Raw genomic sequence first — 14,955 nt, 5'->3', positions numbered from 1 at the left:
GGGAAGGGGGACGTGCACGAAAGCGTCTGTGAGGCCAATTATAGTTTTTAATGACTGTCAATCCGCGTAGTGTGTCAAGTAGTTCACCAGTCTGGAAGATTGGAAGTTTCTACCTAGCAGCAATCTATTTCAGTGGCATAGTTTGAGGCATACGCGGCATCTTGTGTCCTTTTTTTGGCACCGACGCCTGGCTACGCCCAAAAGTGCTGGTTGGTTCCTGTATTTTGCCCTTTTGCAACAAATTATTCTCGTGTGTTTCAATCTTCTCTGCACACTGTGGGGCTTCGATAACGCGGAACAGAATTTGGCTCTTGGGGGGATTCGTTTCATACGATGCGCTGGACGATCAACGAGTGACCAGCCTGCTGGCAACTCGTCAAAATTTGACACATCCACTTACTCTTGCTATCTCTTGGCTAAACATTCAATAGAGTTTTCTAACAACGCCATTTACAAGAACACTACGGCGGGACGCACGCCATCGACCGGCACTCCCATGATAACGCCACGGTGCACGGGTACAACAATGGTATCACACCCCATGCTGATGAGAACCAAATTCAATTTTCAATAGCAGCTGAGCGCCGTATCTTTTACACTCCTTGTGTTCTGCCGTCCGTCAGCAAATCTGAGTACTGGGGAATGCACAAAGGGTGTGACCTGCAAGATTGCGCTTCTGCACCCCTGCCTCGGATAACAGGTCCACTTCGCATTCAGCAGCAAAACGCGCTAGCAACTATTGGTCATTAATGTGAGCTTCTGCCAGCGCAGAGTTGACTTGTGATGGTTCTTCACTGCGGATCTGTCCTCTGCAGTGCGCTGCACCCTGCGTGGGAGGTGTTTTGTTTCCTGAATGCGCCTTCTTCGCACGCAAATTGTCTATCGTGCTTGGTGCTGTTGTCTATGCTGTTCGGCTTCTGGCATGCGCTCTCTGTTCCGGGCTATGTCACCTAGTCTGCCATACATAAAGCCTTGAACTGCAGTAGACCCTACAGGCAAACGACTATCTCTGCATGAATAATGCCGCCATCAACGTGCTTCTCTATCCAACAAACATGCCGTTAGGAGCAAGCCTTCATTTAGGGGTACAGAGCGAGGTGCATTCTCAACTGCTTGGTAAAATCCTCGAATACCTCTTCCTCTTTGCTGCCGTCATGCATTTTTGGCGGGCATAACCTCATCGACGTATCCATAAACATCTTGTCAGCTCAATTTTATGGCATTCTATCAGCTTGTCAAGATTTGCGGAGCCGACACTAACTCACAGGCCGGCCGCGGCCCCCGCTGTTGCACTGTCAGCTGTCATCGCCGGGGGTGAATTTTCCCCAACTGTTGCCATGGATCACCAGAATTTTTGAACCACACAGTAACCTGACCGAGATCAGAGAGCTGTTCCAGAAAAATTGGACAGCACGCTGCAGCATTCACACCCGGCGGACGAGCGAAGAACAGCTGCATCGAACCATGAGCTGCTACCAAGTGTTGCCCTTCATTTATGTCTTCCGCAGGGAGATATTTCATCCCGAACCCTATACACAATTCATAGAAGCTTATTGAATGTTTTCGAAAGAGACATTCCTTCATTTCCCTCGCCAGCCGAAGATCCCCCCATCAGGGGAGAAAGACGGCAAGCATGCGCGTAGGTGTACAAATTACGTATTCCGAGCTTTCCAAATTAGCTGTATACAGCAGCTAGCGTATACCCACACAGCATGTCTAGTTCTATGCAATTAATAAAATAAACGAATGCGCAAAACAATGCACTATCTCTACTAATTCATGGCTAAATATAAGTGTAGGGAAAAGTTTTACTGTATAGTACTAGCCCGCTACACACGACACCACCCTCTGCTGTATACCGAATTACGCATATGGAAGTTGCCTGCACAACCGCTCCATGGGAGGGCCAAATACACGCGCATCTGGGTCTTTAGCTCAGCCTACTCGTGATCTACATGCCCTCATAAAAATGTATAAAGGCATGGAAGACTGCATGCTTCACGCGTGGCGTTTTGTGCCTGTAAGTCTGCGGGTTTAAAATTAAAAAGTTGAACTCCATTATCAGCAACGGTAAATGCACCAAGGAAAGTCAAAAGAATACTTGCGAACTTCTGCTCGTGCGAAGTGAGCATGCATACATTTTTGATAGCTGCCTTTTGCTATGCATCAAAAAATATCTTTAAAATGTTGTGGCGAAGTGTTGCCGTGGGATGATGCTCAGTGCGTTGTGCAAAGGGCAAACAACCCTAACATAGAGAAGGGAATTCCGACCTTTGTAAGCGTATGATTTGAGGGGTGCTGTGTCGAAGAGACCTCTCTGTAGCAGTTTACCCTGCTGCAGTCGCTTCTCCTCGGGAGACCAGATGGCGTGTACAACGCACCTGTTTTCCCGAAATTCCGCAATTGCGGTTTGCCCCGAGGGCTATGGGTGAGCAGTAGAGTGCGGCTCGTGCTGGGCGGCCTCTCGGACGATTCTCCTTAGGATCCCCAGCTTCCGCTGAGCCAGCTGGTCAAACTTGTGCGCGAGCAACGCATCTCTTTTGATGCTCCCTGGAATTTCAGGCGGCAGCGCGTCGTCTGTGTCGTATTCGCTCTGTCCTTCCTGCCGCTTAGGATGCTTCCTCTTTCTGCCTGTCGCCGTCACGCCTTCTGTCTGGCTACCCTTACAAGAGGCGCTCCAGCGACTTACACCTGAAACCCCGGAAGCCCTAGACGGCCCTTGCAATCCTCTACCTTTTGGCGCACGCGTGTTGTTGCTCGCTCGGTTCAGACGCCTCGAAGAAGAAGTGCGAGGGGTAGAGTCAGAACGGGAAACGGAGGACGCACGACTAGAGTCCTGCTGCTTGTCCTCCGCCTGTATCCTCTGGTGCACGAGCGACTCAACTGTTCTGCCGCTCACGCCCGAACTGTCAGAGGATGCTGATGAGCGAGGAGGGTCGGAAGCCCACGTACTACTGTATATATACCGGTAAAGAAGAAACAGAAATCCAGCTGCGCCGACGCATGCACATGCACGCAAGGATACCTATAGGAATTCACGCACAGGTAAACGGAATGCCTCCACAAACCTACGTCGATCGGCCACCACCGCCAGTGCTTCCTTGAAAGAAATACATGCAAGATAAATACGATGGTCAAAGCTTTAGAAGGAAGAGGCGCTGCACCGAAGGCGGACACTCACACTCTGAGCGCTCCTCTTGGTAGCGACGACGGATGCTATCCAGCGAGGCTTCCATCTCTTCGGCCTGTTTACGGAGGATGGCCTGCTTCAAGAGCGAAGCAGAAGCACATAGAGCCACGGAAACAATGGACACTCCGGGGGAGAGCAGGACGCTGACAAACAGGTGCATGGAAATAGAGCGAGACCAGGAGGCTGGCGGCAGAAACAGTCCATCGGTGTGTGACACGAATTTGAAAGGCATTCCACTAAAAATTGGCATGTCCCCTTTTATCAGATGGGAAAATAAGCGATGAACGTGAAAGTTTCACCATCTTGCCGCTATCTTTCATTTGCCTCGCCACAAACCACAGCGTCTGCGTGCAGCACAGAGCAGTACACAGGGTAACTGCGTGTTCGTACGCGAGAAATCATGGGAACGCAGCCTCTGTACCGAGCAGAAAAATGCATCGATCTTAAGTTTGGGAAGCTAAAGACTGATTGGCGTTGTCTGGGGGGAGGAGAAGATTATGAAGCTCGTTTGCAGAGTCCATCTCTGGCATGTCCACGCAAGAACAGCGGGCAGCACCTTCGAAGCCGAAACAAAGCACTCACAGCAATTCTCGATCGCTCCTCACTAATTTGCTCATACTGGGAAGCCAGGATCTGTAGGCTTGCGGCTTTTTTGTTGCGGATTTTGATGAAACGCCGTAGGGGCCCCCAGTACTCGCAGTAGCGCCTTCCGGCGTCTCCCACAAAACTAGCAGCAAGAAGTGCGGCAGAACTACACAGCGCCAGCAGACCCAAAAGCAGCAGTAGTAGTACATCCCACCAAGAAATCACAACCGCGAGCGCCTTCGCCCCCTTTTCTGTGTCTTTGCTGCTGCCTTCTCCGCTCAGTCGATTGGCACTCTTGGCTTCTTGCGGCTGCTCCTGCCCTCTGCCAGTACGCCTTGTAGCTTTTAAGGCTGTGGAAAATGTCCCTGTGGTGCTAACTCCCGATTTTCCCGCAAACTCGTGAAGCCTTGTAGTGACAGCAGGATGTGGGCCCTGCATATTTGACCGGTCCACTTGGTTTTGAAGGTGTGCTCCATGCGGCCCTTTGGGCGCATTTGTGACCCAGAAAGCTTCATCGTCCTTGCAGCTTGCAGCTAAAACCACAAATTGCAGAAGCAGGAAAGCCCATTTTTTGCGCATTGCGGAATGAATGAGCGAGGAGATCGAATCCGTATCATGCCTTTCACTTCCACGGATTAGCAAGTAATTACTAAATTACACAAGGAAAAGCCCAAAACACTGATAAATGAAGGTTTAGTCCCGAAAAACACTTTCACGCTTGTTTCAATATGGGGGGCCCTTTTAGGCGGGCGAGTAGAACTCGCGGGGCTTAGGCGTACAAACGACTGCATTGGCACCTGGTAGATGTAAACGCGGAATTGTGCCTTCGAGTCCAGTTCTTTTTGTTATCGTTTTTGCTTACTTATTTTGAAATTACTGACCTCTTGAATTCTTATTCTTCTAAGGATGAGTACTTCCAGTTTGCTTCAGGTGGCCGCGCGATGCGCCCACAGGGGGCCCTCGGGAGCAATTCCATCATCACTGTCTTTTGTTCCCCTCGCTCATCGGGGAAATAAAGTCAGGCACCTTTCTTCTGGATCGACCTCCTCCGTCACCCACTGTCCCGTGCAGGTGGGCCGGGAGAAAGAGGGGCACGTAGCAAGGGGCGCGTTTACCGGCAATGGGATGTTGCACACCGCAGCAGCTGCATCAGCATTCGATATTCAGGGAAAGATTCCCGTTCAGAACCCTGTGGTGGAGCTGGATGGCGATGAAATGACGCGCATTCTGTGGGCTTGGATCAAGGAGAAATTAATCCTGCCGTACCTGGACGTCCATCTGAAGTACTTTGACCTTTCCCTTCCCCACAGAGACGCCACCGAAGATCAAGTCACACTGGATGCAGCGGAGGCAATTAAGCGGTTCAGCGTTGGCGTGAAGTGTGCCACAATAACACCAGATGCCGCAAGGGTTAAGGAATTCAAGCTCAAGCAGATGTGGAAGAGCCCTAATGGAACAATACGGTAACCTTGGCTGCTTTGTGCGATCGTTGTTTAGATGTATTCTTTGTTCCCCCTGTTTTCTCTCGCTTACTTCGTTTCGCATATCATCATGAAGGATGCAAGTGGCGCAGATATAAGGGCTTCGTATCATGCCATCCTATGCTGCTATCCCTCCCTCCCTGCTACTCTTTTACATGACTTTGATTTTCCTGTTTTTCATTGTAAAACATCATCGACCCAAAGCCAAGCCCGAGCCTGTTTCATCTGGAAGTGCACATGATCTCAGGAACATTCTGGACGGAACCGTCTTCCGTGCTCCCATCTTGATCAACAACGTCCCTCGCCTTGTGCCGGGGTGGCGGAAGCCGATTGTTATTGGGCGCCACGCGTATGGCGATCAGTACAAGAGCAAATCCTTGATATGTGATGGGCCTGGAGATTTCGAGATCGTTTTCAAGCCCAAAGATGGGCGGCAAGAATTGAGAGAAACAGTCTTCAGCTTTTCAGGACCAGGGGTAATGCTTGGAATGTACAACACTGTGGAGAGCATTAAGGGTTTCGCCATGAGCTCATTCAACTTCGCCCTCGCCCAGGTGGGGAAACCGTTTGTGTCTTTGCAGCACGAAAAGTAAAACTGGCGGAAGGAAACGCTGGAATGCCGTTGCCCCTTTTTTCTAGTTTTAACCTTCGTTGTGCAGTTGCTTTTTTTTCGCCCGTGACTTTGGATTAGTGACTTGTGACTCTTTGTTTCTCACTTTAGTGGCTTCGTAGTGCTCATACTTTTAGCTGAATTGGTGGACGTGTCCGTCAACTTACTTCAAGATCCCATCTCGCTATGTTTTCCTTCTTGCCACAGCTGTGGGCAGCCATGTCTTTGCCCAGAAAATGCCCTTGCGCTTGCTGCTCGCGTCTCAGCATTTTCGCACATGCAGAGGGAGTAGAAGACGCATACTGTTCGGTGATATCGTCTCTTGATGCTTTTCGTGCTCCTAGGATCGGGATGTGTTTGCAGAAAATGCCACTGTACCTGAGCACTAAGAACACCATCCTGAAGGAGTATGACGGCGTGTTTAAAGACATCTTCGAGGAAATCTACAACTCCCATTTCAAGCAGCGATTCGAAGCAACCGGAATATTCTATGAACACCGATTAATTGATGACATGGTGGCACAAGCCCTTAAGTCAGAAGGCGGCTTCGTGTGGGCGTGCAAGAACTATGATGGAGATGTACAGTCAGATATTGTCGCCCAAGTGAGAGGCCTTTTCATGCAGCAAGCGGCGGAGGGAATAATTTAAGCCTTTTTCTTTTATTTGATCGTTGGTTACTTCTGTTTATCAAGTGGGCCTCTGTGCACCTTCGCTCTACCATTGCCTCTCGCCGTAGTGGCTTGCTTTGTGCAGATACTGTCATGACGTGGCTCCCAGTACGCAGGCAGGAAACCATGTTGATTTCCGTCAAAATACGCTGCCACGGACTGGCCACACAAATGACCATATATCATACCTGTATTCGTGTGCTCTTTCAGGGGTATGGTTCCCTGGGGCTGATGACATCTGTACTGGTCTGCCCGGATGGCAAGACGGAAGTGAGCGAAGCGGCTCATGGAACAGTGACACGGCATTTCAGGCAGCATCAAAGAGGAGAGAAAACATCCACCAACCCGATCGCATCAATTTTTGCGTGGACCAGGGGATTGGCACACCGGTAGGAGCTCAGCCTTCCCTCCGTTTATCCCACTTTACTCGTCTTATCTCCCCCCTTGTCCTTGTCCAATCTTTGTTGGTTCTGAGGAGGTGCATCGTCTTGAGTTGAGGGCATTTGTCTATATTGTTAGCCTTGCCCCGTGTTGCCGACACATCCCGACACTTTCTTTGTTGCGGATTTGTGGTAGGGCTAAATTGGACAACAATCCACGGCTTGAGCAATTCTGCTTGGCCTTGGAAAGAGCGTGCATTCAGACCGTTGAGTCCGGGGCGATGCCTAAAGATCTGGCGATCTGTGTGAAGGGCGCTGATAACGTAAAAGTACGGTTGACAACGTGATGGTCTTGGCCATAATTTGCTCTATCCCCGCTTTGCAGGGGGAACATATGGCACTGCGCGAAGGGCCTGCAGTGTGGGGGTTTTACGGTGTTTCTCTTTTACTTCTTGCTTATCAGCTTCTGCTGCTTTACGGTATTCGCTACGTATTCAGGCGAGTGACTATCTGACAACGGAGGAGTTTATTGATGCAATTGCCGATACTCTGAAAACGAATCTGATCACGCATCAGCCGCCGCACAGCTGCCAAGATAGCCGAGGGAAACTATGCAATCCCAACTGGGATCACTATGCTCCTTCAGAACACAACTCAGATGTCGTAAGCAATGGGCAGATTCCCGACTTTTAAACGAATGTGGTTTCAATAGGTCCATTGTGAGAAATCCTTATAAATGGCACGACATTGCGTGCTCTGTGGTCCAGCAAGTTTAGAGGCCAGCGAAAATTACTTGAAGTCTAGTTGCAATATCTGATGCTTTGTTTGAAGAGCACGCAATGATAGTTCTTCCTGTGATATGGAGGTAAAATTTGCTGGCTCTTCGGCAGCTTCTCGATGTATATGTGGATGCTCAGGACGATCATGACGGCCGCACCAAGTGAAGAAGTGAAATACGGCACCAAGGCGAATTGAGGTGCAGCAACAGGTCAACTGGCAAACTATTTTTGTTCCTGCCTTGCTCTAGACAGCAAACGAAGGCGGACTGTGTGGGTTTTGCAACAGGAGACGTTTTCCGCTGCCTAGCTTCGGAATTCGGTACCATTTGGGGATTATATGACCTATATGTAAAGCTCAACCTTGGATGTGCTTATTTGCTTGCATCTTCCATCCTACCGAATGCAGCAATGTATCAGCTGCTTATATTGTAGAGAGCGCACAGTATTACAGGCTACACAGTGGTCAGTTGATGATTTCAACCTCTTGCAGTATTGATGTGCATTTGTTTCTATGGCAAATGTATTGAAATCCATGAGACGAATAAATTGCAAGGTCGAACAAATATCTGCACCGAGAGGAGGGATTAAGAAGAGGTGAGTAGAGAGCGAAGCGTAATCGGAGAAGCGATTGATATCGTACCGCTTCCCTTGTCCTCTTCCTCTAGCTCTCTTTGCGCATCCCTAAAGCGAGTAATTATTGAGAAACAAGCGCTTCTGGGGGTGAAGCCCATAAATGAGTCCCTCATGAGATGAGATGCACAGCTGAGGCAGCACACCTGTCGCGTCTTGTACATGCACAATTATGTTTTACTTCTAGATGCCTAGAATGCTGAACTACACATTACAGTAAGTATAGGGGAATTAGCTGTAGATCAACGGCATGTCGTAGTTCAAGTACGTAAGGCGAAGCCCAGATTTTGTCTTGCCTCGCTTTTCTGTTGGTTACGAGGAATGTTCTTTAGTGCTCATTATGTTTTGGCTGTTGCACGCTAGTGCAAGTGTTTTCCGCCAAGCTCCCAAGCATTTCAAAATTAGGCCCCATTCCTCAGGAACCTCGAACGGAGGAAAGTTCCCACGTGTGCCGCCAGTAGAACAGCATCATGTGGGGAACACTCGAGTGTTCGCTTTCATCAAACTCTGCCCTTTCTCTTTTGTGTAAACGCTGCACCTGTTGGCTTGTCCGGATGCTTTGGAGGGGGAGGGGGTGGGCCTTAGCGGAAGACAAGTGGTCTGTCGTTATGCTGACCGAGCCAAAGAATCCCTTGCAGTACCTCTCACAAGTCCTGCGTAGAGGAGGATGGGCTCGTAGGTGCACCACTTAAGGAGTGTTGTGTCATGTCAGAAAGGGATAGAATGACAAGCACTCCCGTCCATCCTTAGCTTGATCCATTTGGCCGATAGCCATCCGTGCGCAAGGCTGCGATGAGCACTTTGCGTGCTCTAAAATTTCTCCTTTCTTTTGACGTTGCCTTGACACTACCTCTGTTCTCCCACGGAGCTCCATGAAGCCTCAACTGCCCTTGCACTCACTTCAGATCGTCCCTGCGCGATAATAACTCCTAGGGAGGCGGGGCATTTATTGGACCGCGCCGCAGGTGGCAATGCATTCCCTATTCTTCACACAGATAGCCGAATCGGCCTTTTCCAAAAAAAACTCATGCATCCCCCCATAACTATCACCCAGAGCATTTTTAACTTACACTTATGGAATGCTCTATCCGTCGTGCACATCCTCCTTTTGGCTCAGATTGTGGAGAACCTTTCCTTTAGGGTCACTACACAAGGGGCCGTCTGCCGCCCGTGCCGAGAAACTCCTCTCTCTAGCCGAGGGACAATCCTTAGGACATGCTGGAAAAAAAGCAGTGTTGTTCAGATGTGTTGGTATGCGTTCACCCCAGAATAGGATGAGAAGAACCTGGTGTGTGCCGTTCTCCTGTCTTTCATGAACGTCTCTGTAAGTATACTTATAGAATCACAGTACACTGGGAATGCTTATAAAATATCTGAGCTCGCGCTGCTGATGTACTGAAGCTCTGCCTGATAACTATGCTTAGTTCACTACTGATTCTCTTCAAAATATTATTCTCCCGTATGATGAGCGATGGATACAGATACACGAGTAGTGGACACTGCGAGTCGGGCAAAGCGCTAGGGGGCTGCGCTGCCACCTCGCCACTTGGCGAGGAATGAACATTTTTGGGGACTGCCTAATGCATTTGCTGCTGCTGCTTCGGCCGCCGCTGCTGCTGTTGCTACTGTCACACATCTACGATGAGGTACCATCGTCTCAAATAACGGGGGAATGTGCACGGGAGGCGGGTTTGCAGCACATAGCACTGATGCTGCAGCTCTCGAATAATAGCAATCGTGAAATAGCAGAAGAACATTACGGACAGCGCGCGAAGGTGGGTGGCTACAACTAAACAGATATCTACACAAACGAGTACCTGCTAACCTAGTGGCACGATAAGAGACGGGCAGGAAGACTTGCAACCGGGCAGCTGTGTTCACGAGTCGATAACAACCTCCCTTTTATCTCCCTTTTCTTTTTTATTCTTGCCCCCTTTTTTGTGGGTTTCATGATCATTTGCATTAGCAGCAGGAGCAGCAGCAGAGGGCTTCCGTGGCTCATGATATGCTTGGCTACCTCTTTTGTCGTTTGCAAATGAACGAATGCGCAGCACCTCGTCGGGGGCCGGCCTCTCGCAGCGACTAATTCCCCAAATCTTCTCGGCGTATTCCCGCATGCAGCGGTCCGTCGAAAACTTGCCCATGGAGGCAGCCGCCTGAAAAAGCAACACGCCCCAAATCCGCAATACGAGCTAGTGCAACTGCTCAGCCATCCCCGTTTTCGCATCCCCTTTTCTGCTTCAGAGCTTGTGCCAAACACCGAGCTTTACGCAACAGCACCCAAGAGTGCGGAGGTCGCTCAGTCTATAGTCTTTATAGCAGTGCCAATTATCTATCGCTGCTGCGGGTGCTAAATTGAGTGCACCACGTAGCAGGTGATGAACGTCCAACACACATCAACAGCCACATTCATGGCATTTGTGCTGATCGCGAAAAATGCGGGAACCAACCGACCTTGATGGACACTTTCCACCAGGCATCAGGATTCTTGTAGGTCCTGTCAACCTCATCCTGCGCTCTGCAGTAATCCGGGAAGTCGTGCTGCAGCAAGTAGAAGTCGCCGTTGTTTCCGTTTCCATTGTTGCAGAGCGTGTCCAGAATGCTGCAAAAATCGGCGTGCGACTGGTGGTCACCGCATGCCAAATTGCCCGCGCGAATCCAGTCAAACACCTCGCGCATGCGGTGGTCCATCGGATACGAGCCATTACGGGCCTGCACCATAACCGCCAGAACATCGACACCACATGCAGTCCGGAATGACAAGCAGTGGCTGCTAAAAGATGAGGTAAAGCAGCAAAGTATGAGATAGAAAGCATTAGCACACAGCCACATCTTCCGTGAAGAGCAATATTTCACACCCGCTGCCAGCTAGATCACTCCCAAGGAACTTCCTGCGCGACTCATGAGCCTTGCGCGTCAGAAGGCCCGCGCGCTATTTGGCCTTGAAAATATTACTCATTCAAGAAGCGAATCCTGAGGATAGAGCTCTCATTGGCTCTCCGAAACGATTTCGCTTTCGTGTATGCCTCACCCGCTCGCGGATATGTTCGATCTCGTGTTCTTTTGCACCAAATATGAACATGGTCTCGTCACCACCCTCCTCTCTAATCTCAATGTTTGCACCATCCAGAGTACCAATAATCAACCCGCCGTTCATGACGAATTTCATGTTGGAGGTTCCAGAGGCCTCAGTGCCGGCAGTCGAAATGTGCTGAGAGATATCGCTAGCGGGAATAATAACTTGAGCGTTCGAGACGTTATAGTTCGGCAGAAACACCACCTGAAGGCACAGAAGGAGGATGTGAGTATATTTACGGAATGCTCGCCCCTAATTCGGTACCTCATGGCTCTGGCTCGCCGTGCCAGCATGCCGACAAAACGGTTGCGCAATCCACTCATGAGAGTCTAGCAAACCACGACGCGCGCGATATACAGAGAAAAACAGCTACACAAGAGCTACCTTGAGATACTTGTCAACATCTGGGTCGTTGTTCACGATCTGTGCAACGTTGTTTGCCATCTTGATAATCGACTTGGCCGTGTAGTATCCTGGTGCTGCTTTCCCGCCAATGAGCGACGCGCGGGGAACCATATTCGCCCTATCTGCCGGCGACATGCGTTTGAGCGACAGGTAGCGGTGGATGATGTAAATGATGTTCAGCAGTTGCCTCTTGTATTCATGAATGCGCTTGACCTGAATGTCGAATAACATGGTATCCACGTCGAGTTTCACGTTGCAGCGCTGCTCCACCCAAAGGGCAAGACGTCTTTTGTTTTCCTTCTTAACCGCCGCCCATTCAGCTCGGAAGGTGGGGTTGTCGATGTGATTCATGAGGCCCGCAATCATGTCCAGCTCTTTCAGCCAGGAGTCAGAGCCTAGCCAATTGCTAAACAAATCCGCCAGACCACGATTTGAGCAGTAAATCCAGCGGCGAGGAGTTACACCATTCGTTACATTCAAGAATTTGTCGTGTACGCCCTGGCGGGCGTATAACTCCACAAACTCAGGGAAGAGATTCTTTTTTACTAGTTCGCTGTGAATTGCTGCGACACCGTTGACGTGCGCTCCCCCAATGACGGCAAGATTGGCCATGCGAATCCGTTTCTCGCAACCTTCTTCATAAATGGACATACGCCCAATTTTGCTCCAGTCGTCGCCAAAGACCTGGCGTGCCTCATTCAAAAAGCGGAAGTTGATTTCATTAATAATTAACAAATGCCTGCAGGTCCGCAACAGCAAATCACAAGTCCCCGCAGAATGCGATATAGCAAAGGAAAAGTGCGATGGATCGCAAGTGCCACCCACAAAGGTTAACTAGGCCAATACAGCAGACCGCGTCAGCTGGCGAGGAGACCGAGCATCTATTGAGAAGGGAACAAATCCCCTTCAGTGCTGCTTGCCTTGGGAGGAGCTTCGCAATAAGGTCGGCGGACCACTTTTCCAGCGCCTCTGGTAGCACTGTGTGGTTGGTGTAATTGAAGCAGCGTCTGGCCAAATCCCAGGCCATGTCCCAGTCCAGGCCTTCAACATCCAGGAGAATGCGCATGAGCTCAGGAATCGCGATTGTGGGGTGTGTATCGTTCAGTTGGCACTGGATCTTATTGGGCAGTTCCTTCCAGTCTCGGCCAGGCACCTTCTTGAATCGTCTCAGAACGTCTTGGATAGTAGCACAGCAGAAGAAGTATTGCTGCTTCAGACGCAGCTCCTTGCCCTCCACCGTGTTATCATTTGGGTAGAGGACAGCGGATATGGACTCGGCATTCTGTCTTTCACGCACCGACTCGAGATAGCGTCCCACGTCGAAAAGGTGGAAATCAAACTCCTTACTCGGACAAGCTTTCCACAGGCGGAGGTTGATGGTGTTATACGTGTCAAAACCAGGAATGGGTGTGTCGTAAGCCATGGCTTGCACGATCTCTCCCCCAACCCACTTGCTCCTCACCCTTCCAGTCTGAGGATCGCGGTATTCTTTAACGCTTCCATAGATGCGTACTGCGTACGTACAGTCGGGACGCTCAATTTCCCAAGGGTTCGAGAGCGTCAGCCAGTAATCTGGGTATTCCACCTGGCGTCCGTTTACTACCTTCTGCTCAAAAATGCCATACGTATAGCGAATACCATAGCCCCAGCAAGGCAGGTTGAGCGTTGCCATAGAGTCAAGAAAGCAGGCAGCAAGACGGCCTGTACGCACATTTCAGTACACACACACGCACGCACACACACACACCACTTCGGGTGACTGCTGTTTGCTTGCACTGTGTGCAAAGAGCGACAGCTGAGCGAGAATGCAATGTAGAAGACACCTGAACACGTGTATCCTTGAGTGGATCGTGATCGGTAAAGATAACAACGGGACGCGACAGCGACTGACCAAGCCCTCCATTCCCCAGGGCAGGGTCGTGCTCGAACTCGTAGAGCTGCTCTAGATTGAATCCCAGATCGGTTAGCGCCGTGCGGTAGTTCTTCTCAATATCCAGATTTACAAGCGCATTTTGGAAGGCTGCGCGAAGTCACTCAATAGGTGTGCACACACGTTGCTGCTCTGTGTATGCAAGGCATATCCGTTCAGCTGGACTCCTACGTCACTCTTTCGCGCCTCCCCAGTTAAGAACAACGCATGGCCATGCAGGGTGTAACATGTTCGAATGCCTGAAGCCTTCGCATTCTGTGGACCTACCACGGCCCAGCAAGAACTCCAGGGATAGGTAATAAGCCCTCTTCACATCCTTCTCGTGAAAGAAGGCGTTTGTGTCGTTAAGGGTTTCAATCAGACGGTCTCGGACCGAAAATGCGGCCGCGCGGTAACAGGACTCAGGGTCGAGGTTAAAGCGTGTCTTCGCCAGGGTATACTCCTACGAAGGCAATTGTGGCAGAAGAACTTCGCGAACGTCTTTACGAGTCAGCCAGCCCGCTTCTGAGCCTAAATCATCTCAGAGTAGGTGTACTGAAAGTTCCAGGAGGGGGAAAGCCCACTGGGTGTGTCTGCAGTGGATGTGAAACTTACAACGTGGTTTACGATGCTTCTCTGGATTGAGTGCACGTCGGAAGGCAGGTATGTTTCCATGAGTTTCCATAGCTTCTCTTTCTTGTTGTCTGCATGAGGGTCCTCTACAACGTTGTACATGCCCGGAATTGTCCGCGGCACCATTCCAGTCAACTTTGAGAAAGAGGCCTTGCGCTTCATTTCCCAGTGCTGGTTGGCATCGCTCGTGAACACATCATCGCCGCCAGACGCCATCTTCGCAACTAAATACTGACTTCAAGGGCAACAACAGAAATAAGCTGGGCAACGTGTATTTGAAATCGTTACCAGACCCCGCCGAATGAACAGCACCGATCCGTGGTGACGCGACGGAACAACGGCTGGCACCCGGATCAAGCAAGGGCGCTTAACATGCAGAGATTTTTGCAGCCGCTCTACTGCAAAGAGGCAGAAATTCGTGAGGCTAAATTAGAGGTAGATTCCGCAAATGACTGGCTTGCTTCTAACCGGGTGTGCAATGCAGGCTGTGTGCGTGCACCAGTCTAGGGCGGCGGCGTCCCACACAGGGTGCTTGCGGTGTACATACACCCCCAGTGACGAAGTTTCACGATAGACTAATTCACGCCATCTTCTCATGAATCGTGACTC

General features: G+C 50.3%; 3 protein-coding genes across 3 annotated transcripts; 1 reads left to right on the top strand and 2 right to left on the bottom strand.

The window, feature by feature from the left end:
• Window positions 1-2,422: 2,422 nt before the first annotated feature.
• Window positions 2,423-4,354, bottom strand: LOC34622432. Its single transcript, XM_026337855.1, has 4 exons — window positions 3,773-4,354; window positions 3,498-3,534; window positions 3,182-3,445; window positions 2,423-2,919 (listed from the first exon to the last, which is right to left on the bottom strand). Exons 1-4 carry the CDS (start codon window positions 4,352-4,354, stop codon window positions 2,423-2,425), a joined length of 1,380 nt encoding a protein of 459 aa, XP_026193640.1.
• A 546-nt stretch (window positions 4,355-4,900) lies between these two features.
• LOC34622433 (isocitrate dehydrogenase [NADP] cytoplasmic) lies at window positions 4,901-7,858 on the top strand. The gene is made up of 7 exons (XM_026337854.1): window positions 4,901-5,238; window positions 5,504-5,810; window positions 6,230-6,469; window positions 6,745-6,923; window positions 7,111-7,243; window positions 7,413-7,577; window positions 7,832-7,858. The coding sequence occupies exons 1-7, from the start codon at window positions 4,901-4,903 to the stop codon at window positions 7,856-7,858; spliced, it is 1,389 nt and encodes a 462-aa protein (XP_026193639.1).
• Window positions 7,859-10,200: 2,342 nt separating this feature from the next.
• Window positions 10,201-14,562, bottom strand: LOC34622434 (glycogen phosphorylase 1). Its single transcript, XM_026337853.1, has 8 exons — window positions 14,329-14,562; window positions 14,002-14,176; window positions 13,696-13,824; window positions 12,725-13,505; window positions 11,784-12,543; window positions 11,355-11,603; window positions 10,778-11,035; window positions 10,201-10,479 (listed from the first exon to the last, which is right to left on the bottom strand). Exons 1-8 carry the CDS (start codon window positions 14,560-14,562, stop codon window positions 10,201-10,203), a joined length of 2,865 nt encoding a protein of 954 aa, XP_026193638.1.
• Between the last annotated feature and the right edge of the window lie 393 nt (window positions 14,563-14,955).

Source organism: Cyclospora cayetanensis, unplaced genomic scaffold (assembly GCF_002999335.1).
Source record: "Cyclospora cayetanensis isolate NF1_C8 unplaced genomic scaffold, CcayRef3 CcayRef3_contig_207, whole genome shotgun sequence".
NCBI classification, from domain to species: domain Eukaryota; phylum Apicomplexa; class Conoidasida; order Eucoccidiorida; family Eimeriidae; genus Cyclospora; species Cyclospora cayetanensis.
This window is presented reverse-complemented; position numbering and strand designations above follow the sequence as displayed.